The sequence below is a fragment of the Equus caballus genome, chromosome 24 (genome assembly GCF_041296265.1).
Source record: "Equus caballus isolate H_3958 breed thoroughbred chromosome 24, TB-T2T, whole genome shotgun sequence".
Classification (NCBI taxonomy): domain Eukaryota; kingdom Metazoa; phylum Chordata; class Mammalia; order Perissodactyla; family Equidae; genus Equus; species Equus caballus.
The window spans coordinates 59734518-59758286 of NC_091707.1; the positions used below are offsets into that span (position 1 = coordinate 59734518).

At 55.5% G+C, this 23769-nt stretch overlaps 1 gene segment (V, D, J or C); it reads right to left on the reverse strand.

Moving 5' to 3' along the window:
- Positions 1-4860: 4860 nt before the first annotated feature.
- LOC102149846 (immunoglobulin gamma-1 heavy chain-like) overlaps positions 4861-23769 on the reverse strand; it is a 172383-nt gene continuing 153474 nt past the window's right edge. Inside the window, 4 exon segments of the C gene segment in view lie at positions 4861-5338; positions 5414-5740; positions 5871-5906; positions 6193-6486. Of these exon segments, the coding sequence occupies positions 5010-5338; positions 5414-5740; positions 5871-5906; positions 6193-6286 (786 nt within the window).

Sequence of the window (23769 nt, forward strand, 5' to 3'; positions counted from 1 at the left end):
TTTGTAGGAAATATTGGGACAGACTTTGAAATGGACCAAAGGTGACTTCTGTCTTCAGTGGGAACCAAGGCACTGTCCCGCCCCCCCAGGTGATGTGAGTGGTGGGGGCTCCGCCCTTTCCACCATCTTTGGGCTATTTTACAACTCTGCCCATTGTAGAGAATCAAGGCCATGGGAACGCTCTTCTTGGAAGGATGGTTGACTCCTCCCTCTCTCAGGAGGACAAATCAGATGCATTTGAAAATGCCTCTATTCACAAGGTCCTTTAGCATTCTTGGTTCCACTACATCCACGAGGTAGTTTGAATTCTACTTAGAGCTGGTTATAAGCCCTTAATTGCTGAGTTCAATGAAGTCTTTGAAATATGTTCATTGTCTGTCTACATGAGTCTGGTGATCACACCATGATTTACAATCAGTCCTTTAACATGTTTCAAATGTCTTCCCCCACGTGGGCCCACGTATTCTGGGCTCAGGAAGTTCTGTGACAGGGCGGGGGCGCAGGTGACCTGGTGCTGAGGAGCAGAGCGGGGCGAGGCCGGGCACCCCGTTCCTCCAGAATCTGCGTCAGCTGCTCCCTGGGAAAGCCTCCCTCAGTCCCTTTGGTTGTGGGGCCTCTCAGCTCCCGGCACTTTCCCCCTATGCACTCATCATGGTGTCCTCACTTTGCTGTTTGCGGGATGATCTACTTTGTGTCTGGGGAGTGGACGCAGGGGGAGACTGAGTGGCAGAGGCCGGCACAGACCAGGCCCGGGGTGGTGGGGAGCGTTCTGCTGGGTGCATTATGGAAGACTGAGAGGAGGCCTGGAGCTCAGAGCTAAGAGAAGGGTGTGTAGGAGTTTGCGGGGTGTGTAGAGGGAAGGGACCCCGGGAGAAGGGAACAGCATGAGCAGAGACTCTGGGTGGGAGGCAGCGTGAGGGACCCAGGTAATCGATAGCTGAGTGTGCGGGACAGGGCACTGTGCGTGTATGTGTGTGTGTGTTGGGACCGACGCCCCTGTTTGGGGCTTAATTGTGTCATCCAAATTCCAATCTTGAAGCCCTGACCCCAGGACCTCAGAATGTGGCTGTATCTGGAGCTAGGGTCCTTCAAGGGGTAATAAGTTACAACGGGGTCCATAGCGTGGGCCCTGATCCAATAGGATTGGGGTCCTTATAAGAAGAGGGGTCAGGACCCCGACACTCACAGACGGAGGACGATGTGAGGACTGGGGGAGAAGAGGCCATCTACATGCCCCAGTGAGTGGCCTCAGGAGAATCCCCTGCTGCCGCCCTGATCTGGGGTGTCCCGCCTCCAGAAAGTGTGAGGACAAATGTCTGGTGTTCAAGACGCCCAGGCTGGTCGTTACAGCCGCCCGTGCTGACTAGTACACACGCCACACGCGGTCCTTCCTCTGGCCTGGGCCAGTGCTGGACGCTCCTCCTGCCCGGGCCCGGGCTGGTCCTGCTCCCCACAAGGCCCGTGTACCCCCTCCCTCCTCATCACATTGTTTCCGGGCCGCCCTCCTCACCCAGGGAACCTCGGGGGCTGGAGAGCCGAGGGCAGGAGTGGAGGGAGGGCTGGAAGGTCATGGAGCTGTGAGGGTGTGGAGGGAGCCCCGATGCACGACTCGGCCAGGCTGTGGGTTCCACGAGGCGTCAACATAGGCAGTTATGGAATTTTCAGGGTATTTTATTGTTGTTTTAGAAAAAGAAACTGTAAAGACAATCGATGGGCTATAGAAACTTCAAGAAGGAGAAAAGCTACCCAAGCTCCCACTGTGGGTTTTCCTTTGAGCCGTCTCTCTGCAGGGCCCTAGCAGGCGGGGTGGGGCCGCCTCTGCTTCCTGTGGGCAGCCGTGTCCTCCCCGTCCAGAGACGCTGACTTGCCCTTTGCTCAGAGACGTGAGGGGGCACTGGTTCCCGGGGCGGTGAGGTCAGGGGTCTGGCTCGGTCCCCCTGCCCGGTTCCCTGAGGCCCCAGCTCTCTCCTCGGTGGTCTTGTCTCTCCTCCCTGCCCCGTGGAGCAACTCGGAGTTCCTGTGGAAGGGGACTCGGGCCCCTCCCCAGGAGGCCCTCTGGCCAGATATGGACTCTTCCCAGGTGATGCCACCTCCACCCTCCAGGGGTCCTGCTGCGGTTGTGGGCGCAGGCCCTCTTCCAGCAGTCTACTCAGGTGGCCGTGATCTGAGTGACCGTGAGGGGCACACCCGGAAGCTTCCCTGCTGGTGGACGATGGCCCCGAGGCCTCCGGGGCCTGGGGCAGATGCTCCCACTCCAGGATCTGAAACCAGGTGTCTCCTTCCGGCACCCCGCGTCCTGGAGCCTGGCAGAGATGCTGTTTGCATGCTGGCCTGTCCCTGCCCAGACGGACATGGGAAGGCCGGCCCTCCACATCGTCCATGGTGACTGACATGCCAACCTGGGGCCGTCCTGGTGAGGGATTCTCCGCCCCAATGCTGCAGTGTCCACATGGCCCCATCAACTCTTAATGGCTGCTGTACGTGGGCCCATGGGCTTCCAGTAGCTCTCCTCAGGGTTACAACTGCCGTCTCCTCTGTTCTCCACTGGGCATCAGGGGGCAGGATGCAGCCTCCGGTGGCTTGAGGCCAGAAGGCGAGGTGAAGGTAGTGGTGGCCATGAGGTCACAGGGCAGTAGGTCAGCATTTGGTGAGGTCAGAAGCAGAGGAGCAGGTCTGCATGGCGGCTGAGCAGCATGAACGGCTGGACGTGGATGCCGTCTACAGTCTGGGGCGGCCATGGACACCCGCCCAGGTGGAGTGGCCCTAGGCTGCCTGCCCGATCATGTTCCTGTAGTCGGGGACGATCGTCCGCTTCAGCTCCACCACCGAGGAGAAGATCCATTTCACCTGCAGCGGGCGGGCCAGGGGTGAGCGTGGCCTGGACCCAACGCCGGCCTCCGCCAGGGCCTGCCTTCCCTGCACCCGGGCCACGTGACGGTGGGCGGGCCAGGGGTGAGCATGGCCTGGACCCAACGCCGGCCTCCGCCAGGGCCTGCCTTCCCTGCACCCGGGCCACGTGACGGTGGGGGGTCACAGGGGGACAGCAAGGGGACATGGTGGGGACAAAGAGGAGACAGAGTAGACAGTGAACAGTGAGGGCACAGTTGGGGGGACAGCATAGGGACAGTGAAGGACAGTGTGGAGATAATGTTGGAACAGCCAAGTGTCAATTTGGAGATGGGGGGTATAGTGATGAGGTAGCAAGATGACAGAGTGGGGACATGGTGAGGACAGTGTGGGGACAGCATGGTGACAGAGAAGGGACGATGTGGGGACAGCCTGGCCCACCTTGTAGAGGGTGACGGTGGCGCTGTAGCACACGCTGAGCAGGAAGAGCGTGATGAAGATGGAAATGGTGGTCCACAGCCCGTCCAGCTCCCCGTCCTGGGTCTCGGCACAGCTCTCGTCCAGGACCATCTCTGCACAGGGAGCGGGTGGTCAGTGCTGTGCCTGCCCGAGGGGGCTGGGCAGGGTCAGTGGGGCCTGCGGGGTGGGGACTCTCTCAGTGGCAGAGTGGGCAGGGCAAGTTGGATCCCTCAGCTGGGCTGGGCCAGCGGGTCCTGAGGTCAGTGTCTGGGCACCAAGCTCAACCCCTCTTTCCTCCAGCTGGGACCCCAAGTCTTGGCCAGTCACCCCTGACCCAGGTCTCAGCCAGGCCAGTGGGGGACCAACCATCTCCTCTACTCTGCCTTCTGCTGGGCCCTCTAGGCAGAAGGCACCCAAGCCCTGCAGGATGGAGGCTCAGGCCCTGCCTCCTCTCTCCTGGGGACCAGGCCCCGAGGACGGGAGGGTCAGCAGAGCCTGTGGGCAGCTTGGCCCCTGCCCCGGGGAAGGGCCGAGACAGGATTGGATGTGTCCCTAGTGCCTGAGCCGTGGGAGTGCTGGGGACAGCTGCGTGTGGGGTTTCTGTGTGTTAGGCTGGGGGTATGTGCCCCGGGGAAGCAGAGGGCAAGTTGTCAGAGCTGGCCATGTGGTCAGTGTGAGGACGAGCTCAGAGCAGCCCGTGGGGCATGGGAAGGGGTGGGGACCAGCTCGTGTCCAGGCTGAGGGTTTAGGAGAGCGCGCTCCTTGCTCTGTTGGGCATGTGCAGGTTGCCCTTGTGTGAGGCCTCAGTGTGTCAGGCCAGCTCTGTGTGTGTGTGTGCTTGTGTGCACTGGTGTAAGGATGTGTGGAGCTGGTGTGTGGGCTGGCACTGCTCAGTGAGAGGAGCTGGTTTTCAATGGCTGTGGGCTCAGTGCCCACATGGCCATCAGGGACGGTCCCTCCCTGGGCACTCAAGACCACCTGCTTTGGCTCCTTGGGGACCTGAAGTGTCCCCTTGAGTGGACAGGCCTGGCCCCAGGCAGGACAAGGTCAGGCAGAGCCGCCTCACCTGCGGGAGGGTGGGGGCCTGATCTTGGAGTGCCCGAGGGCAAAAGAGGGCCTGTCCCCACACCATGGGCCTGCAAGCCTCTCGTGCGGGCCAGAGCCACCAGGCAGAGCTCTTGAGTGACCCAGTGGACAGGGATCCTGGGGACAAGGATGGGCCATGGTCCCACAGCTCGGGCTCCTACAGAGGAGGAGCATTTCCCTGATGGCTCTGGAGGGGCTTCTCCTGTTCCCTGGCCACCCTCCAGCCCCGAGCTGCTGCTGGCAGGAGGGCGGCCCAGAGGAGCTGCCGCCTCTGACGAGGCCCTTGCCCGCTCGGCAGCCCCTCCTGCTCTCCTGGGCGGCCTGCACAGGTTCCCACACCCTGGGTCTGATCCGAATGGGACCCACTCTCCTGTAATAGTGACAATGTGGCCTTGGAGCCTGGCTGCCCCGCTGCCTGCAGGCCTGGCCAAGTGCCAGAGCTCTGCCTCAGAAAGAACCACGACCGCGTCGCAGGGTCCCAGGGCCATGCTGGGTGCTTTATTTCATGCTGGGTGCCCAGGAGGTATGTACACCAGGGTGGGGGCTCAGGTCTCCTTGTGGGACCTGGAGAGCCCACGGGGAGGGAGGGATGGCTTGCTGGTTGCTGGGCGTGTGGCTCATTTACCGGGAGACTTGGAGACGGATTTCTCCGTGTAGTGATTGTGGAGAGCCTCGTGCATCACCGCACACGTGAATGTCGTTCCCTGCTGCCACCTGTTAGTCTCCACAGTGAGCTTGCTGTACAGGAAGTAGGACCCGTCGCCGTCCTGCTGGGCTGGGGTGGTGCTGTACTTGGTCTCCGGCTCTGGCTTCCCGTTGCTCTTCCACTCGATGTCAATGTCAGTTGGGTAAAAGTCCTTGACCAGGCAGGTCACGCTGACCTTGTTCTTGGACAGCTCATCCCGGTGTGGGGCCAGGACATACACCTGCGGCTCCCGGGGCTGCCCTGTGGGCACAGAAGTCAGCACAGACCATCCCTCCTGGGTGGTACCCTCCCCGTGCCCATCTGCCCTGCCCTCACCTGTGGGCTTGGAGACGGTCTTCTGGACAGGGGCTGGGAGGGCTTGGTTGTTGACCTTACACTTGAACTCCTTTCCGGACAGCCAGTCCTTGTGCTGGATGGCGAGGATGCTGACCACGCGGTAAGTGCTGTTGTTCTGTTCCTGCTTTGGCTCCGTTGTGGCTGTGTGCGTCTCCACTCCATCCACGTACCAGTTGAACTGGACATCGGGGAAGTCGTGACCCACGTCCACCACCACACAGGTGACCGTGGGTGTTCGGGAGATCATGAGGACGTCCTTGGGTTTTGGGGGGAAGATGAACACGGAAGGCCCAACTGAGAGACATTCTGGGGGGAGACATAGCAATGGGCGGGGTCAGCACTTGGGTGGGCCTCCTCTTGAGCCCTTGTCCCCTATGGGCCACGCCTGTGCTCCAGCCGCCTCCTGGGGGTGGAGGCCGAAGCCCAGCTGACTCACCTGGGCATGTGGGGCAGCCGCCACACTCTTTTATGACTGCAGAGAGAACAGATAGGTGTTACCGAGGGTGGAGGGAGGCGGCCTTGGGGTGAGCTGACATCAGGGCCAGGTTTTGGGAGCTCTGACACCAGTGTGCCCCCACCGTGACCCGAGGGGCTGGGTCCAGGCTGTCCAGCCTGCCCCTGCTCTGGGCATAGCAGAAACACCCAGAGGACCCCTCCCTTTGCTCAGGAGGCCTCCCCCGCCGTCCTGGGGTCCAGGCAGGAGGGCAGAGCCTGGCCTGTCTCGCAGGAAATGCCCTCCCTGCAGCCCCTCCTCTCACCGATTTTCTTGTCCACCTTGGTGCTGCTGGCCGGGTGGGCTACGTTGCAGATGTAGGTCTGGCTCTTCAAGCTGCTGGCAGGCACGGTCACCATGCTGCTGAGGGAGTAGAGCCCCGAGGACTGCAGGACGGACGGGAAGGTGTGCACACCGCTGGTCAGCGTGCCCGAGTTCCAGGACACGGTCACCGGCTCTGGGAAGTAGCTGGAGACCAGGCAGCCCAGGGCCACCGTGGAGCCAGATGTGGCCGCAGAGTGCGAGGCCAGGGGGAAGACCTTCGGGGCCGTGGTGGAGGCTGCAGGAGAGGAGGCATGTTACACCAGGGCCTTCCCCTGTGAGGGTCCGGGGAGGGCGTCAGGTGCCCAGGCCTGAGCACTGCTAAGTCCAGCGCCTATGTGCTTCCGGATAGTCTTCAGACTAAATGCCCTGCGTGGCTCCCTGTCCCCCTGGGCTGGTGACTCTGCAGCCACGGGCTCTGGACTGGTCACCCGGTCAGCACAGCATCACCACCTGGATTAGAGTCCTTTCGAGGCCCCTGTCCCCTTGTACTTGCTGAGGCCTCCAATGGGTGGGCAGACTGACCGAGGCCCTCTCTGAGCCCTGACCAGAGACTGCTGCTCCCGGGGAGCTTTTGCTGGTTCGCAAAGCCCTCTGTCCTATCAACTAAGCCTGGCCTGGCCCTGGGTGAGTGGCCCCTCCTCAGGTGTGGTGGGCCTCTGCCCCACATGCCTGTGTTAGCTCCCAGCCCTCCGCCCAGCCCTCACCACGGCCTGTCTCTGCTCACCAGGCCCCGTGTCTTTTGAGTCAATTCTGCAGCCACTGCAACATGGGCCCTTCTCTCTGACGCTGCCCTGGTCCCCGTCCCGGCCCTGACACTGTCCTTGCTCTGGAACGTGTCCTTGCCCTGGACCCCATCCCTGTCCTGAACCCCATCCCTTCCCTGTCCTGGACCCCGTCCCTGGGAGTCTCCTTGTCCCCCTCCCTTCCCTTCTCTGTGTGCCCCAGCCCAGCCTCCTGCATCTGCCTCTGGGCCCCCTCCCGCCTCAGGTCCTCCTGGCGGGGCTTCCTGAGCTCACCTCCGGCCCCTCTCTGCCAGCGTCGCCTGCCCTCCGCCCTCCCTGCTCTTGGGCCTGTCCAGCTCCTTGCTCACTGCAGAGCCCTCCTCCAGCCGTGGTCCTTCCCCAGCACAGCCGGCCCCTGGGCGCAGGTGGGAGCTGTGCACTGCCCTCGGCGCTCCTCTTCTCTAGGTGCCAGCCTCCCCAGGCCCCCGTACGGGCTTGGGTGCAGCCTTTACCCACATGTCCGGGCCCGGCCTGTCCCTTCTGACCCCGAGTCCTGTCTGCTCAGCTCCAGAGCCCTGCCAGGCCTCTCCCCAGGCTGGCAGCCCTGGCTCAGGCCCCAAGGAGCCGCTCGCTCTTCCCTCTGCCAGGTCCACTGCCCTGGGTCACCCTACATTGCTTCCACATGTCTACCCCTCCTGTCCCAAGACCTCACAAGCACCAGAACAGGACTGGTGCCCCTGGACACAAGAACTGCATCCCACTGGATCTCCTCAGGGATGCCCCCCTGCACCTTCAGCACCAGAGACATCCCTACCCAGAGTCCCCCATCCATTCCAAGGAGCACCAACCCGGCCACTCCAGCAGCTCACACTCTTGCTCCTGCTCAGCCTCACCTGAGGCCCCTTAGCCAGCAGCTCTCCCTGCTCCCTGTGCCTGCTCAGGTCTGACCGCTTGAGGGCTCTGAATAACTCAGGCCCAGTGCCCTTCCTCCCCTAAGAGCCAGGGCAGCCCCCTGCCCCTCCAGCCCTCCCTCCTGCCCCTGCTCACCTGTAGCTGCCCTGCCTGCTCCCCTGGAGCTCCTTGGCTGCCCCCTGCCCCTCCAGCCCTCCCACCTGCCCCTGCTCGCCTATAGCTGCTCTGCCTGCTCCCCCAGAGCTCCTGGGCATTCCCCTGCACTTTCTGCCCTCCCAACTGCCCCTGCTCACCATTAGCTGCTCTGCCTGCTTCCCCAGAGCTCCTTGGCTGCCCCATGCCCCTCCAGCCCTCCCACCTGCCCCTGCTCCCCTGTAGCTGCTCTGCCTGCTCCCCTGGAGCTCCTGGGCAGCCCCTGCCCCTCCTGCCCTCCCACCGGCCCCTGCTCACCTGTAGCTGCCCTGCCTGCTCCCCTGGAGCTCCTTGGCTGCCCCCTGCCCCTCCAGCCCTCCCACCTGCCCCTGCTCGCCTATAGCTGCTATGCCTGCTCCCCAAGAGCTCCTGGGCAGCCCCCTGCCCCTCCAGCCCTCCCACCTGCCCCTGCTCACCTGTAGCTGCTCTGCCTGCTCCCCCAGAGTTCCTGGGCAGCCCCCTGCACCTCCTGCACTCCCAACTGTCCTGTTCTCCTGTCGCTGCTGTGTCTGCTTTCCCGGACCTCCTGGGCAACCCCTGGCCTCTTGTGCTCTCCTGACTGCCCTTGCTCACCTGTAGCTGCTCAGCCCCTTGACCCTGGAGCTCCAGGTCGATAGCATCTCTCTGCCCCTCCTGTCGTATGGTCCCCTCTTCACAGCTCAGGTCCCTGAGCTCAGCCCAGGGCTGCCTCTGCCCCTCCTGCATCTCCCAGTGCCCTCAGCCCAGGTTTCCCCTCCATCCTGGCCATACTCCTTTCCCAGCACTGGGCTTTGCCTCCTGGAGCCACAGGTGCCCATCCTTTCTCTGGCCAGCTCTCCCCTGGCAGAGCCCCAGCCTGTTGTGGTCCCCTCCTGGAGGAGCTCCTGGCCCCAGCCGGGCCTTGCCCTCTCCTTGCGCCACACTGCCCTCGGAAGCCCCCTCGGGATTGTGCTCCCTCCATTGCTGGGGCAGCCTGCCCTCATCCCCCAGCTCCCTGCCTTGCAGCCCCGGTTTGTGCTCCAGATCAGACCCTCACTGCCTGGCTCCCGATGCCTGCCTGTAGCTGCTGAGCTCCTGCCCAGCCCTGTGCGATCTGAGTTCTGAGCACCGGGAGTCCCCGCTGGCCCCTCAGGCTCTGCTCCTGGCTCACCTGCTGCCCTTGGTCCCAGTTGTAGCCCAGGACCCTGCGACTGTCCCTTTAGGCCCTGCCCTGGAGCTCGAGCCAGCTCCTTGGCCTGGACAGGACCCTTAGGCCACCTAGAGGTCCTTTTCCTACCCTGTCTGAGCCAGCCCCCTCTCTGTGCTCAAACCCATCTGTCCATCCTGGCGTCCGTGCTGCAGCAGCTCAGCTCCTGGCTGGTCCTGCCCTCAGCACAGCTGGCCAAGCGCAGCCCTCAGGCTTCTGGCCTCCAGGCCATCATGTTCCTCGAAGGCTCTGCATCCTCCCACCCAGTTGACGTCCATGGCCTCTGGCGTGTCCAGCCCTGTTGGTATGGTTGCGCCCTGCCCGTGGCTCCCTGAGGCCAGTGTTGGGTTGGCATCGTGGCCTGTGGGCAGCCTGCCCTGCCCCGTGCTGGCTCAGCTGCTCGAGCCCCTCAGAGTCGTCCCTAGGTGTCTAGGCTCTCTGGAGCTCTTGTGACCAGTTTCACGGCCTCCACTCCACTCCCTTCCCCCTGCTCCGTGGGGACCCCACTCACCGAGGGTCGGGGCCGTGGAGGCGGCTCCTGCACAGCCCAGCCTGGGTCTCCGAGGAGCTCCCCCCACGCCCCTGCTCTGGCCCCGGGCACATATCGCTCCTTGCAACCCTGAGCCCTGTCTCCACTGGCCGCTCCTAGGAGTTCATAGCTCGTTCCCAGAGGTGGGAACGCCCTCCCGACAGCCCTGCAAAGACTAAGAACAGGACTGAAACCAGGGGGCACCGCTTGCTTCCTGAAGTTCCCTTTTCTTCTGGGTGGTTTCTGTCTTAGAGAGCCTGGGGGGAGTACAGATGTGGCCAAGGCTGCCTCAGGTGGGTGCGTGGGACACAGGTGCCCAGGACCCAGGGGAGAGCGCAGGAAGCCTGGGCGCGTGTGTTGTTCTTCACCTTCTGGCTCCCACAGGAGTTGTGCCTGATGGCCCCTGCCGCAGGCAGGGGCACCCAGGCCTCTCACCTGAGCCATCTGGTCCCCACACCCCAGACGAAACCTCCCCCTGCCCCGGTCAGCGTGCAGTGTGGACACAGGCTGACCTGCTCACAGCCTGCAGCCCAGCCCACGGCCTCATCCTGTTCTCCTGCCAGGACAGCCCTCTGAGTAGAAAGCCGTCTTCCTCTGGGTCCCTGCCTCTTCCCTCTGTCCCTCTCTGGCTCCATCTGTGGCCGGATCTCTGACCCAAGGGTGGTATCACCCAGGGTCTGAGATAAGCTATCCTTCGAGGCACAGCTGTCCTCTGGGGACAGACAGAAGTCTATGTGCAAGGACAGAGTCCACGGTGGTCACTGGGACCCAAAGGTCTCCTCCATCTGAGAGACAGTGTGCTGTCCTTGTCCTCCCGTGTGTGGGCCAGGACCCAGCTGTCTGTGTGTGGGGGACACGGACCCTCAGTGTCTTGCATCTTATAGTGCCGCGACTCACCCAAGGCTTGGTGTGCACCTCTGGGCCATCCTGTCTCTTCCATGTTAGGCCTTGAATTGGGGATCCCTGGGGGCATGGTGGTCCCCACCCTAGAATTGCCAGGGGCCAGGAAAGTGACTAGATGCAAGGGTGGGCATGGCTCTTTCCAAAGGTTAATGGACAGGGGCTTATGCTGTGGCTCCTTAGGTGGGCCGAGAGCAGAGTCCAAGGCTCTAGGAAGTGAACGTTTTAGGAGGTGCCCTTAGATGTAGGAGGGGAGTTGGCCCTCCTGCCCACTGCTGTCTGCAGCACCCTTTGGCCAACGGTGTCCCCAGAGCCACCCACGTCCTCCAATGGTCTCCTCAGGGTCCCTGCACCTCCCCTGCTGGCAGGTCCTCATGCCACTTTCCACAGCTGGGGTTTTTCACAGCAGCGCCCACGTCCGGGTCCCATATCGTTCCGGTGGTTCATGGGTGTGCTGTGGGCCGCCCCACAGCAGGTGGCTTCTGCAGCTATTCCTAGCAGCTATTCGCTGGTTTGCTCCTGTGTTGGTGGCCTGCAGGCAGCACCAGGCTCTGTGGGCGGGGGCGCTCCTCTCTGCTCCACTCTCATCAGCGAGGGGCTGGAAGGCTCCGCCTGGAGTCCAGCGCCTGGGCTGGGCGGGAGCCCTTGTTCCCCTCTGTCTTCCTGATCTTTCTGTGGGGATTCCCCACGCTGAGTGGTGCCCAGGCCTGACTCCCAGGAGGAGCCCTGTCTCCTTAGGTCCTGCTCTCAGAGACCCAGTGGTGGTCCCTCAGTGGCCCTGTCCCCATGGAGTCAGTCACATAGGTACCCTGGGGTCTGGTGAGGTAAGTGAACCTCTGCATGGGGCAGGGCCAGGTGATGGAGGAGCCTGTGGTCCTGGGAATGTTGCTGTGGCCACTTTGCAAAATGTCATCGGCCGCAGCCTTGGTGAAGGGAGTGCCCTCTGGTCCCTCCAAGAAAGAATTCGTGATAAACCACCGCACACTCCCTGCTCCTCCAGCTCAGCTCAGCCTCCATGGTGCCCACGTGGTTCTGCCACCTGTCCCACGTACAACAGGCCACCCTCAGTTCACAACATGGGCAACTGGTCACCAGCTCTGCAAGTTGTTAGCATTGCTGTAGTTGCTTTAGGAGCATGTTCATCTCCATAATTTCTAGTCAGGAACTGTTGATGCAAATAATCCACAGTCAGTGTATAAATCAAAATTGGGGTGAGTTTATTAAATGAGCCAATCTGAGGACTATATAGCCCGGGCAACAACCTTCACAAAAGAAGGGAGCACTTTGAAGAAGTGGGGTGTACAGAGCGGTTCTATACTGTCTTGGAACAAAGCAACATACATCACATTTGACAGGAATATCCCTTTGACTACAGTCACGAGATGCTTTCCTAGCACAGCAAGTTAGTGGTCAAAAGATGAGCAGGGTCGGTTAGTAACTAATCCTTAGTTTCTGGGAAGAAATGCTTACCCATAAAGAAATGCCAATATGGGGGAGGATAATTTTAAGGGCATCATTCTCGCCTTTGGGACATTGTGAATGTTTGCAGCAGATGTACAATGCATGCTTGACAGGCCACATCAGGCTGTTCTAGAAAGACAAGCTCATGCTAAATGAGTTGTAAAACAAATAGATTCCTCCTGTACCTCAATATATTAACCCTTGTTATTGCTCTTCATTTATTCATTATTTTCCCCCTTTGATCGACAATGTTTTGGTAGAAAGCACTGATGATCTAAATATTGTCCCTCGGTGCCAGGGTGGTTGCGGCCTGCCCTGGTCCATCATGTCCCTCAGTGCTGGGCTTTTATCCCATTATCTTGCCCAGTTTTGTGCACTGGGGGTAAATAGTGGACAAGCATAGAGGTATATATTAACAGGTATAAACAGAGGTATGTATTAATTGTAATTGCATAGGTCATCTTCTTATTGTTTCAAAATGAGACAGCTGATTTTTACCAAAATGTGTAGATCTAAGGTTGAGGAGCTCTAGCAGGAGAGCTTTTGGCTATGAGAGATGAAATGCTTCTGAAAGCTTTTCCAATCGAGTTTTGATTGTTCTATTAGTTAAAATGTTGCATTATTTGGCCAAATGTCGCAAGTAGGTTTCATTATTTGTCTTGCAAAATGACTTACCCAGTCACTGTATAACTCGGTAGGAATTCCCCAAACAAGAACTACCCTTTCCAACAATAATTTATCTACTGTTAAGGCCATTGCTCTTCTGCAAGGAAAAGCCTTAACCCAGTGTGAGATCGCACAGATCATCACTGAGACATTTACATCCTTGAGATGGTGGCATCTGAACAAAGTCCAATGGCCATACCTCCGAGGGTCCCTTAGGAAGGGGAAAGTGGCTTTGTGACCCAGGAAGTGGTTTCCCAGGATTATACTTTGTGTATATTGCACAAGCATAGGCTTTATGAGCCACTGTGGGAGAAAGTTTCTAAAAGTTTTTTTCCCCATGACATCATGTTTTCCCATGCTCAATGGCTAATTGATGCTTATTCTGGAGCAGTGGCACTTGTGCTCCAATAGGCACTGTGCATTGCTTATCAGGCCTGAAGCACGTCTGCATGGTCCTGTAAAAAATTCTCTCTTTTTGTTGCCATGTTTGTTTCTTTCCTTCTCTGGTAATTTCTTGAGGCTGTAGAAGGAAATCCTTACTGGGTTAGCTGAGTTAGGAGGAAGTGTGAATTCTCGAGGCTGTACAGGGTGTCCAGCCTGGTAATGTCTCTGCTCATCTCCTAAGACAGACCCATCTGGAAACCAGATTAGATAATGAAATACAGTTGTTGCTGTTTTCCTCCTGTGGTTTTGGATGCCAGGTGACAGAGTTAAGATAGCGACTAGAATTACAAGTGATAACACTTACCAAGAGTAGAAAATTTTTTCGTAAATTTCATGTAATTTCTAAGACACTTATATTAACAACATATATGCAAGCAACCATTTTCATAAAGGAGGCTTAGCATCACTGACTTGAAAATGCTTCCCATGTAATTTAACATACCAAACAAGCCTAATTAGTTTAGTATTTCCCTCTGTACAGGAAGACAGAATAAGTTCTTTGAGAAGTCCTATGGGCCTGCCAGTGATTCTCAAAGCTACTTTCAGGTCAAAAGAAAGACTTCATTTAGGATTTGAATTTCAGAGATGCTTGTCAAAAATAGCAAATGCTTTAAAAATACTTGGTCAAATAGGGTCATAGGTCACTGTGAAACAATGCTTAGTTGTCCATTTAAACATGGTGGCAATTAAAGATTTTCAGGCAAATACGGAAAATTAGAAAGCTGTAAGGAAATCGTTAGCTGCTGTGATAAAAGATCTGACAGAAACAATGCAGGAAACTCATTTTAATTAGACATAAAATCCTGCCCTTCTGGTACATTGCTCAAAAGTAAAGAAAAACCTTTCACAGTCTCTTTATGAAGAGTAGAGTGGAAGCACAAGAAAAGTATCCTTTTAATAGAAAGAAAAAACCAAAATGCTAATTTTTGCACCAGCTTACTTTTGATATTAAAATGTATCCACTTAATTAAATTCATTTTACTCATAGCCATGTTGACCTTGCACAAGACTCTTTCCTTGGGGTTCCTTTTCCACAAACCTTCTATGACTTGGCTTTTTCATTCAGAATTTGTCCCATGCCTTCTTTCCTCCTTCCTAGTACGTTAGGACAAATTTATGTTTCCTACCAAAACAAACAAAAATATTTCCATGCTTTGTATCGTCTTTACTGAAAACATACATCTTGCTAAACTTACTTTTGTGTATTGGCATCCTATGTATTGGTAGACCCACAAATACTGTCTAGAAACAGGTGCTTTCTCATAGAAAGTTTCTCAGCATCACACAAAACATGTTTATGAATAAACCCAAGTATTTTTCTAGTTTCTCTGAAATAAGAAGCCAAAGGTAGAGAAATCTATGTTTAGTAATTAACATCTAATATTGTATTCTATGTGGAAATGACCTAGATACTCAATACATTTTATCATTTAGTTTATCAAAATTCTATGATTTCTAGTTACCAAAATGTTTTGAAGATATCCTAAGTACATACACCAAAACACAGAATTATTGTTAATATTTCACCAAAACACTTTTGTCTTCTTCACATCTATTTAGTTTCCTTGTTCCCAATAATTATATTCAGATGGCCTACAAAATTTGTGAGACATTAGGCAAACTCAGCTATTATTCTAAGGTATTTTTATGCTGACAAATTTTGTAAGGACAACATGTTTGTATCATACCTAACGCTGGTTGCTGTGGAGGCATGTTTATTTCATCAAACTGACAAACTTAAACAAGCTTTCTTTTCCCAAAGATTGGTTTAAAACCATGTTAACGTGAAAGACATTTGAGTTAGTTTCCATGATATGCATATAAGCACTTACTTTAAGCTAATTAAACAGAGCTCTTTTAGAAGTTATATCATCTGGAGGTAAAACTCTCACACATATGTAACACACACACACACACATATAGACACACATACACAGAGACTCCACAGGTATTGTTTTAAAATTACTTCTATGAATCAGGTATAGTAATACAAAGCTTACTAGTTATGAAAGAATAATTGAATCCAACATTTTTTCAGCTTTTTCTAGTAATATTTGTGGAGAAGACACTTAAGATGATAGATGTTGGGCAAGAGCACATCTATAGCTGTTTTACTCTTGATTTTCCTTTTTTCTCCGTCAGTCTTAGGAATTGGTGATGGGCTTGATAACAGTTCCTGGTAAGGTTTGCAAGCTTTTTGAGATAAAGGAAATTGGTGGAATCTGAACTGCCTCTAGAGTTGCATTTCCAGTTTTGCAAAGATTTGTAAGTTAAGCACAGTTGCTCTTAATTCCTCAGAATTTGGGTTGCAACTTAAACACCACTATACGTTGGTCTACCTGTCCAAGTGCATCATCCCTAGTTTGGTTATTTCACTCTGGGTGCTTAGTTTTATTTTAACTTAGGGAAGAATGCCTGTAAAAAAATTCCTATCAGGCTCTGAATATCAGCTTCCAGTTTGGCCAAATTTCAATAAAATCCTTTCAAATAGCTTATCAGGTTTCAGCTGGGACAAACAGTAGGTATGCCCGGCAACAGTGAACACTATTAATGTTTCACCTTGCAGTCTCCCGCAAAATCTGTCCCCATCTTGCTAACTCTGGAGGGGCTCCTGCTGGCCCTCCTTCATCATGGGGGTGTTCGTAAAGCCATGACCTAACTGACTTTTCTTTTAGGTCCCTATTCTAACTTGATTTTTTATTAGCTTTTTGCAACAAAACTTTCAAGAAGGTTATTTTGGAATTTTGAAGTCTTTGCTTTTTTTTTTTTTTTTGTGGGGAGGGATCTGTCCGGTGTAACATCTGTCGGCAATCTTTCTGTTTTTTGGTCCTCCCCAAGCCCCAGTACATGTTCTTGTGTCTTAGTTGTAAGTCATTCTAGTTCTTCTATGTGGGCCACCATCACAGCATGGCAACTGACAGACAGGTGGTGTGGTTCTGTGGCCAGAAAGTGAACCTCGGCCGCAGAAGTGGTGAGTGCTGAGCTTTAACAGCTGGGCAATCAGGGCTGGCTCATTGAAGTCTTTGCTTTCAATCGCATTTTTTTCAAGTTCTCATCTAATTGGAATGTTCCTCCTAATGGCCAATGTAATTCCCGTGAGGCTGGTGGCGGTTTGACTGGACCCTTAGCCACAAACAAGAGTGCAACCCGCATTTCTGTCTGACGACTTCTGACTGCAAAATGGGGTGCAACTGTATTTTTGTTTGACCATAATTTGGGGCCCCTAACCCGAGGATTATCGAGTGAAGCCCCCAGGACACAAAACAAGGTCAGTATGATTTGCCGTTCTTTGTAAATGTTTACAGCTTCTAGAACCTTAATTTTTGAGCAATGGTGCCAGAAGGTGACACGCTTAACTCTTTAAAGATTAAAGATTTCCCTGTTCCGTGGCTCTTAAACCTGCTGTGAAAAAGACGAGTTTTAAACACTCAAAGGAGCCCCAACGTGGCCACTGTAATTTTAATTATCCCGAGTTATCTGGCCAGCCATTTACAGTTATTCCTATTTTGTTAAGCACTTGCCAGTGTCAGCACGAAGCCAGCCGGAGTTCCAAGGGGAGGCTGCCCATTTGGGAATGGCGGGCTCTTAGAGGCATGACTTGTATTTTAATTTTAGTTCTGTTTTACTGTAAAGTCTGAACAATTTCTGGGGACAGTGTGGTGGCTCAGAAATGAGCTGTTTGTGAGTGTCACTTCCTAAAAAGGTCTTGAACACCCTCTTACGTGCCTCGGTTTCTTCTGCCATACACTAAACCTGCTGTGGGTGCTCGGAGCGTCGGATACGCAATCCTTATGTGTGCATCCCTGGAGGGGCCTTGAATTAATTAATGTGAATGATCACAATGGAGTTCCCTGTGGGACGGCGATGCGTCATGAGGATTAATCCTCTGACACTGCCGTTAGGTTCTCAGTCCCCTGAGAACAACTTTTGCTGGAAAGAGCTGGTGTCCCTTCTCTTGAGCTGAACAAGTTTGGACACTCATTTCTCTATCAAACAGTTTTTTTTGAGAATTATAGATACAATTCTTTCCAATTTAAAGCCAAATTAGAAGATCAGCCTGCCCCATTCACTCCAAAGCTCTCCCTATGGTCCCCTCACCTAGGACATTCTCCCTAGGTTTCTCTTTCCTAGGAAATGTACTGACAGCTTCCTTGAGACGCTTAGTCTTAAGGCACAAAACAGCTCATATAAAACTCTGGACCATTGGCTTAAAATAAGGAGGGCGTGGGATTCAGGAGAACTCACCAGGGTCACCTGAAGAATGCAGTGAAGCTAGGTGGGGGGTGTGGTAGAATGGGCCCCTGCTTGTACCAAACACAGGTGCAAAGTAGATTCCAGGTGGTCTCATGAGGGATTCTCTGAAATCCTGCTGAATACACCAAGAAATGTCAATGCAAAGAATCCATCATCAATCCATAAATCAAATTGGGGTGAGTCTATTATATGAGCCAGTTTTGAGGTCTATAACCCAGGAGAGAGACCATCCCCAATGAAGGTAGCGTTCTGAAGAAGCAGGGTGTACAGAACGGTTATATGCCATGCTGGAACAAGGGACATACATCACACAGGACAGGAATATCCCTCATACCACAGTCACGAGACGCTTTCCTAGCACAGCAGGTCAGTGGTCACGAGATGAGCACAGTAGATCAGAAATGAATTCTTAGCTTCTGGGAAGGAATGTTTGTCCAGAAAGAAATGCTGATATGGGCGTGAGGCGTAATCCCTGTCTTTAAGGGCATCATTCTTGGCTTTGGGTCATTGACTATGTTTATGGCAGATGGACAATGCATGCTCAACAGGTCACGTCAAGCCTTTCTGGAAAAACAAGGTCAGGCTGAATTTGTTTTAAACTAAATGACTTCTTCATATTCCCCCCGATATTGACTTTTCTTATTACATTTCCTTTCTTCATCATCACCCATGTTAAAGTGTGTGACAAAACCTCTGACAGTGTCCTGGCTAGTGGGTCTTAGGCCCATAGAGTCCAGGTCCCCCTGCTATGCCCAGGGTTCTGGCAAGACAAATCAGCACACGGAGTATTGAGTTGGGGTGCTCGGTACCCCTCCTGCTCCCCGTGCTGTCTGCCCCTGGTTATGGCGGTGGGGCTGGTGTGGAGGATGAGCAGTCCTTCTTGGGATCATGACAGGGTTTTCAGGCACCAGGCCACTGCCATCCCCAGGTCCACGTAGGGGGCTGGCTGCTTTGGTGGGAGAGGGCACAATCACGCAATTTGGGCATTCAAACCACTGGGCTTTATCAGGATCCACACACATGTCCCTATCCGGCTCTGAAGGTCCCATTCTTTCAGACAAATCCTTTCTTGTGGGAAAGCCGGTGAGGCTGTGAACTCGTGCTGAGATGCTGTGACCTGTCGAGTGGGGCTCTGGGGCTGGCTTTCAGGAACAGTCCCCCTGTGGTCACAGAGCAAAGAGATGCTTTGAAGGTGTTCACAGAAGCCCTTCCTGTGGCCCTGTCCCAAACTGGGATGTTAGAGCCGAAGTGTCATGCATTGCTGCAGGCCCTGCCGAGCAGAGATAAGATGCCTGGCCAGCCCTCGATCTGGCAGGGCTCATTCCTCACCTCACCTCACCTCACCTGACCTGTCTGGACAGCATCTGCCCCACCCCCAGCCTTGCCTCCATTCCCACCCTCACTGCAGGCCACTGCAGAGGCCACCTCAGAGCCGATGGCTGTCGTGAGCCTCGGCCCACTAGCTCTCATTCCCGCCGTGGCCCCTCTCTGCTGCTTCCATGGGCACCAGGCCAGCTCAGCCATGCCAGCTCCGCCTGGGAGGTCTGCTTGCGGGAGCCCCTTTCCTGATTGCTCTGGGTGGATGGAGGAGCATGACCCCTGCAGGCATTTCAGGGGGACTGACGCTCCCAGGGGCCCGGACATGTATGGACTCGTAAGGGGAGCTGGGGGTGCGGCCAGGAGGAGCCCACCCTGGCTTCCTGAGTCGCCCAGGTTGGGGTCCCGGGGAAGCTCCTGATGTTCGGATGCAGGCGGCTGCTCCATCCCGCCCAGCGCGCGCCAAGGACTCCTGGCAGGCCCCTCGCTCCAAATCTCAAGGAAGCGCACCGATTCTCTTCGTGGTGTGGTTGTGGGCACCTAAATGAGGCGCGTGCCGTCTCAAGTGTATAATGTGTCCATAAGGACGAGGAGGTGCAGGCAGGGCCATGGTCAATGTCCATCTCCCAAGGTCAGGCTCTGCCGTCCCTGGGAGGGAGCTCCCTGCTCCCCTGCTGCTCTGGGGGCCCTGGGGGGCCTTGGTCTCCACTTCTCTGCTAATTACTCAGGCGAACCACCTCTCCACCCTTGCCCGGCTCCTCCTAATGCTGGACGCTCACCAGCTTCCTCTATGTCCTTGCTGTGTCCAGGTCCCCAGATGTATTTGTGCCTGTTTGTGACCACAATTGTGAGCTATTGTCACAAGACCTCATGTCTCCTAAAACACTGTGGAAATGAAGACAATGCTAAGGGGAAAAACCAAGTCTGATTATTTGCAGCTCCTGCAGCCAGGGAGCCGGGGCGGGAGGGAGCGGGGGAGACTTTGCTGTGCTGTTACATGCGCACATGTGAGCTGTTACTGTGTGCGTGTATCGTATATCCTAGACGTGTCTATAACGTACACATGTAATACATGTTACGTCATGTATATGCTGATACGTTAAAATGTTTTCTACGTATAGAAAGCTTCTTTATAGGAAAAAGGTGGCTTGGGGGCACCTGATGGGGTCCTGGGGAGGCACGGTATCCGTGGTTGCTGGGAGCGCATTGGGCTTTCTCTGGTCCATCCTAAATCCGTAGTGGGGACGAAATCAGTGAAGCCGGCAGTCACTGACCAGGCCCGGAGGTTTGGGGCGATGCACGGGTGGCTGTTCACTCCCGGGCTGTCCTGGAGACCGAGGCCTGACGTCCTGCAGGTCTGAGCGCAGAGAGCAGGCCGCTGCTGCCCGGTCCCCACGGCGAGTGTTCGGCTGCCTGGGTGGCTGCAGGTGGTGGTCACGGTTCCGTGCTTGTGAGCAGTCTGGCTGCTGTCCGTTCGTGTGCTCAGTCTCTCGCCACGATCTCTAAGGTGATGTTTTCTGAACAGGTGTGTCTGTGAGGACCGCCGGGCAGCGTGAATCTCCAGTGCGCCAGGCCCCCCTGGAGAGACTCCTGAAGACTGCTGTGTGCACGTGTGGGAAGTGGGGTGGGCAGCGCGTCCTTATTTTTAAGTAACCCCCAGGCCACGCATGCAGTCTGCGGCCCGTGGGATGACCACGGCTGGCCCATAGTACTCATCAGCGCCCAGACCGGACCCTGTCCCAACTGAGCAGGAGGTTGAGGGCATTTGAGTAAGAACGGAAACAAACGCTTATCTTGGGCTTATAAAAGTACGCACAAAATTAAGGCCCCTCCTCTGTAACTGAGATCTTTGCAGCTTTCTGCTGTGACCCCGGGTGTGCTGGGCATGCACGTCCCACTCCTGAACCCCAGGCCCTCTGTCCAGCAACAGGTGCAGGGCGACCGCTGCGTCCTGACCGTTTCTCGGCCTGGCCCACTGTCCCTGGATCTCAGAACATCCGCTGCCAGGTCCTGCCTTTTGGGCTGAGTGGTATGGTCGAGACAGGTAGAGGGGGTCCTCTGGTCTCCAGACCACGCAACCCTCTCGGAGTCATGCACTAGGGGAGCTTCACAGTGAGAGTCTTGTCCCAGTCCTTCCAGAACCTTCCGTGTTGACCAAAGTCATCCCTGGAGGTGTGGGGCGAACAGTACCCTGAGGTCCAGTCACATCTCACCCCCAAGACCACCTGGAAGAAACACGAGGATCGCCTGCATCTGAGCCCACGGCCCCGTGAGGAAAGAACATTCTAGAAGCATGGAAGGAGCTCAGGGAAGGGGTATCTGTCCCTGGCGTCCACCCCTGATAACTTCAGTAGGTTGTCTTCCCGAACGGGAGGCCCAGTGTAGTCTGCACAGATGGCCGCTCTGGACTCAGTTCCGAAGGGTCTGGCCCTCAGCCTCTGTCCCGGTGGGTCCCCGGTTCTGGTCCTTCAGGCTGTGGTACCCGGCCCCTGGCTGTGCGGACTGTCTGCTCCCGCCCAAAACCCCACTTTTGGGCAGACTCAGACCTGCCCTACTCCCTGGCTGTGGGGTATCTGCTTGTCTGGAGGAGCGGCCAGCCGGCCAGTGGGAAGGAGACCCGAGGGTGGTGATGATGAGGCTGAGACCCCGCCTGGCCGTGTCCGAGCAGGGCCGAGGGCTGCCTGGGGCCTGCCAGCTCCCTCAGCAGATGGCCGGCTCCTCCTGAGGGGCCTGGACCCGGCCTCCCCTCGCAGGTCCCAGCCTGCCCCCTCGTCCTCCTTCCCATCGGGGAGGGCTGGCTCCTGTCGGGAGGAGGAAGTTTCGCTGCTGCCATCTGAGGTCCTCGGCCTAGAATAGTGCTGGTTCTGACGTCAGGAGGCCGTTGGCTCGACGGGCCTCAGACTCCTCGTCTGCCTGCCGTGTGGTGGCTGGAGCTCAAATCCTGGCAGGTGTCCTGACCTCCCAGCTGGTGTTTTGGCAGGGCCCTGTGGGGCTCCCTACACAGGCCGTTATGGGGCTAGCCCAGCACTAGAGCAGAGGTTACAGGCAGGTTTTGGGGTTCCCCTGCTGTGGCTCCCCCTTTTATGCACATCACCCTGCCTTGCCAGCTGCTCTTGAGATGCAGCCCTGAGTCCTGTGACCTGACCCCTCTCCGGGACGGCTGCAGCGTCAGCTGTGTTCCACTTGCACCTGTCGCGTGGAGGCGGGAGCACCTTCCGACAAAGCTTTCAAGGAGAGATCCTGTCCAGCGTCTGCCTCCTTGGCCGTTCCCCAGCGCCTTCACACCGTTGCCGCTTTGCACAGTTTCCCGAGTTCACAGTTGCGTCCGCAGGGGCTTCGTCTGGTGCAAGCTGCTCCCCGACCTGGGAATCGGAACTGCTTTCTCTCACGTGGTTTTCATTCTCATTGCCTTATAACCAGCGTGGCTCAGCGTCCTTTCCCTTGGTTTCAGGCTATTTGGATGTCTTCCGGGAGACGCCTGTTCAATGCTCTTGGCCATTTCTCTACGGAACTGTGTGGTTTCTGTAATTGATTTGCAGGAGTTCCCTGCATATTCTGGACACGTTGTCAGTTGCATGTTTGTAGGCAATATTGGGACAGACTTTGAAATGGACCAAAGGTGACTTCTGTCTTCAGTGGGAAGCAAGACACTGTCCCGCCCCCCCAGGTGATGTGAGTGGTGGGGGCTCCGCCCTTTCCACCATCTTTGGGCTATTTTACAACTCTGCCCATTGTAGAGAATCAAGGCCATGGGAACGCTCTTCTTGGAAGGATGGTTGACTCCTCCCTCTCTCAGGAGGACAAATCAGATGCATTTGAAAATGGCTCTATTCACAAGGTCCTTTAGCATTCTTGGTTCCACTACATCCACGAGGTAGTTTGAATTCTACTTAGAACTCCTTATAAGCCCTTAATTGCTGAGTTCAATAAAGTTTTTGAAATTGTTCATTATCTGTCTACATGAGCCTGGTGAGCACACCATGATTTAAAATCAGTCCTTTAACATGTCTCAAATGTCTTCTCCCACATGGGCCCACGTATCCTGGGTCCAGGAAGTTCTGTGCCCGTGGCGGGGGCTCAGGTGACCTGGTGCTGAGGAGCAGAGCTGGGGGATGCCAGCCACCCCATTCCTCCAGACTCTGCGTCAGCTGCTCCCCCGGAAATCCCCCCTCAGTCCCTTTGGTTGTGTGGCCTCTCAGCTCCCAGCACTTTCCCCTCACTGCACTCATCACGCTGTCCTTACTTCATTGTTTGCAGGATGATTTACCTACTTCTGCCTCTGCGCTGGTTTCTCACTTCCTTGAGGACAGAGGCCACATTGACCCCTCAGCATGGGGCGCTCAATGGCTCCCGGTGAGGGCAGAGTGCCTGTGGTGCATGGGTTTCCAACCGACCAGTGGACGGCACCCTTGCAGATCCTGCAGGGCTTCTGTTCTCTCTGAGCCTCTCCAGGTTGGAGGCACCACCTCGGGTGGCCTGTCCCCGAGGGCAGGAATCAGATCAGGAGGGTGTTTGCCATTTCTAAGAGGCAGTGGGAAGCACCTTGGGGTCAGAAGACATGGGTACCAGCCGTGACACCCTCCCTGCTGGCATGGGGCCGCAGGCTCTGTAATTCCGAAGTTTCTTCAATGGTAAGGTTGTGACAGTGACCCCAGCTTTGCAGGGTGTTGTACAAAGGGTGCACAAAGTAATAGCAGGTCCCTGTCATGGTCAGTCTTCTGTGCCCGCCCCTGGCTGGTTATCAGACGCTAGTCCAGGTGCTGCTGTGCAGGTGTGTGTATATGGTTAACATCTGCACTCAGCACATTTTAGGTAAAGCAGATGAGCCTCCATAATCTGGGTGGAACTCATCCAATCAGTTGAAGGCCTTAAGAACAAAAAACAAGGTTTCCTGGACGAGAAGGAATTCTGCCTCAAGATGGCCGCCTCAACTCCTGCCTGAGGATTCCACTTGCT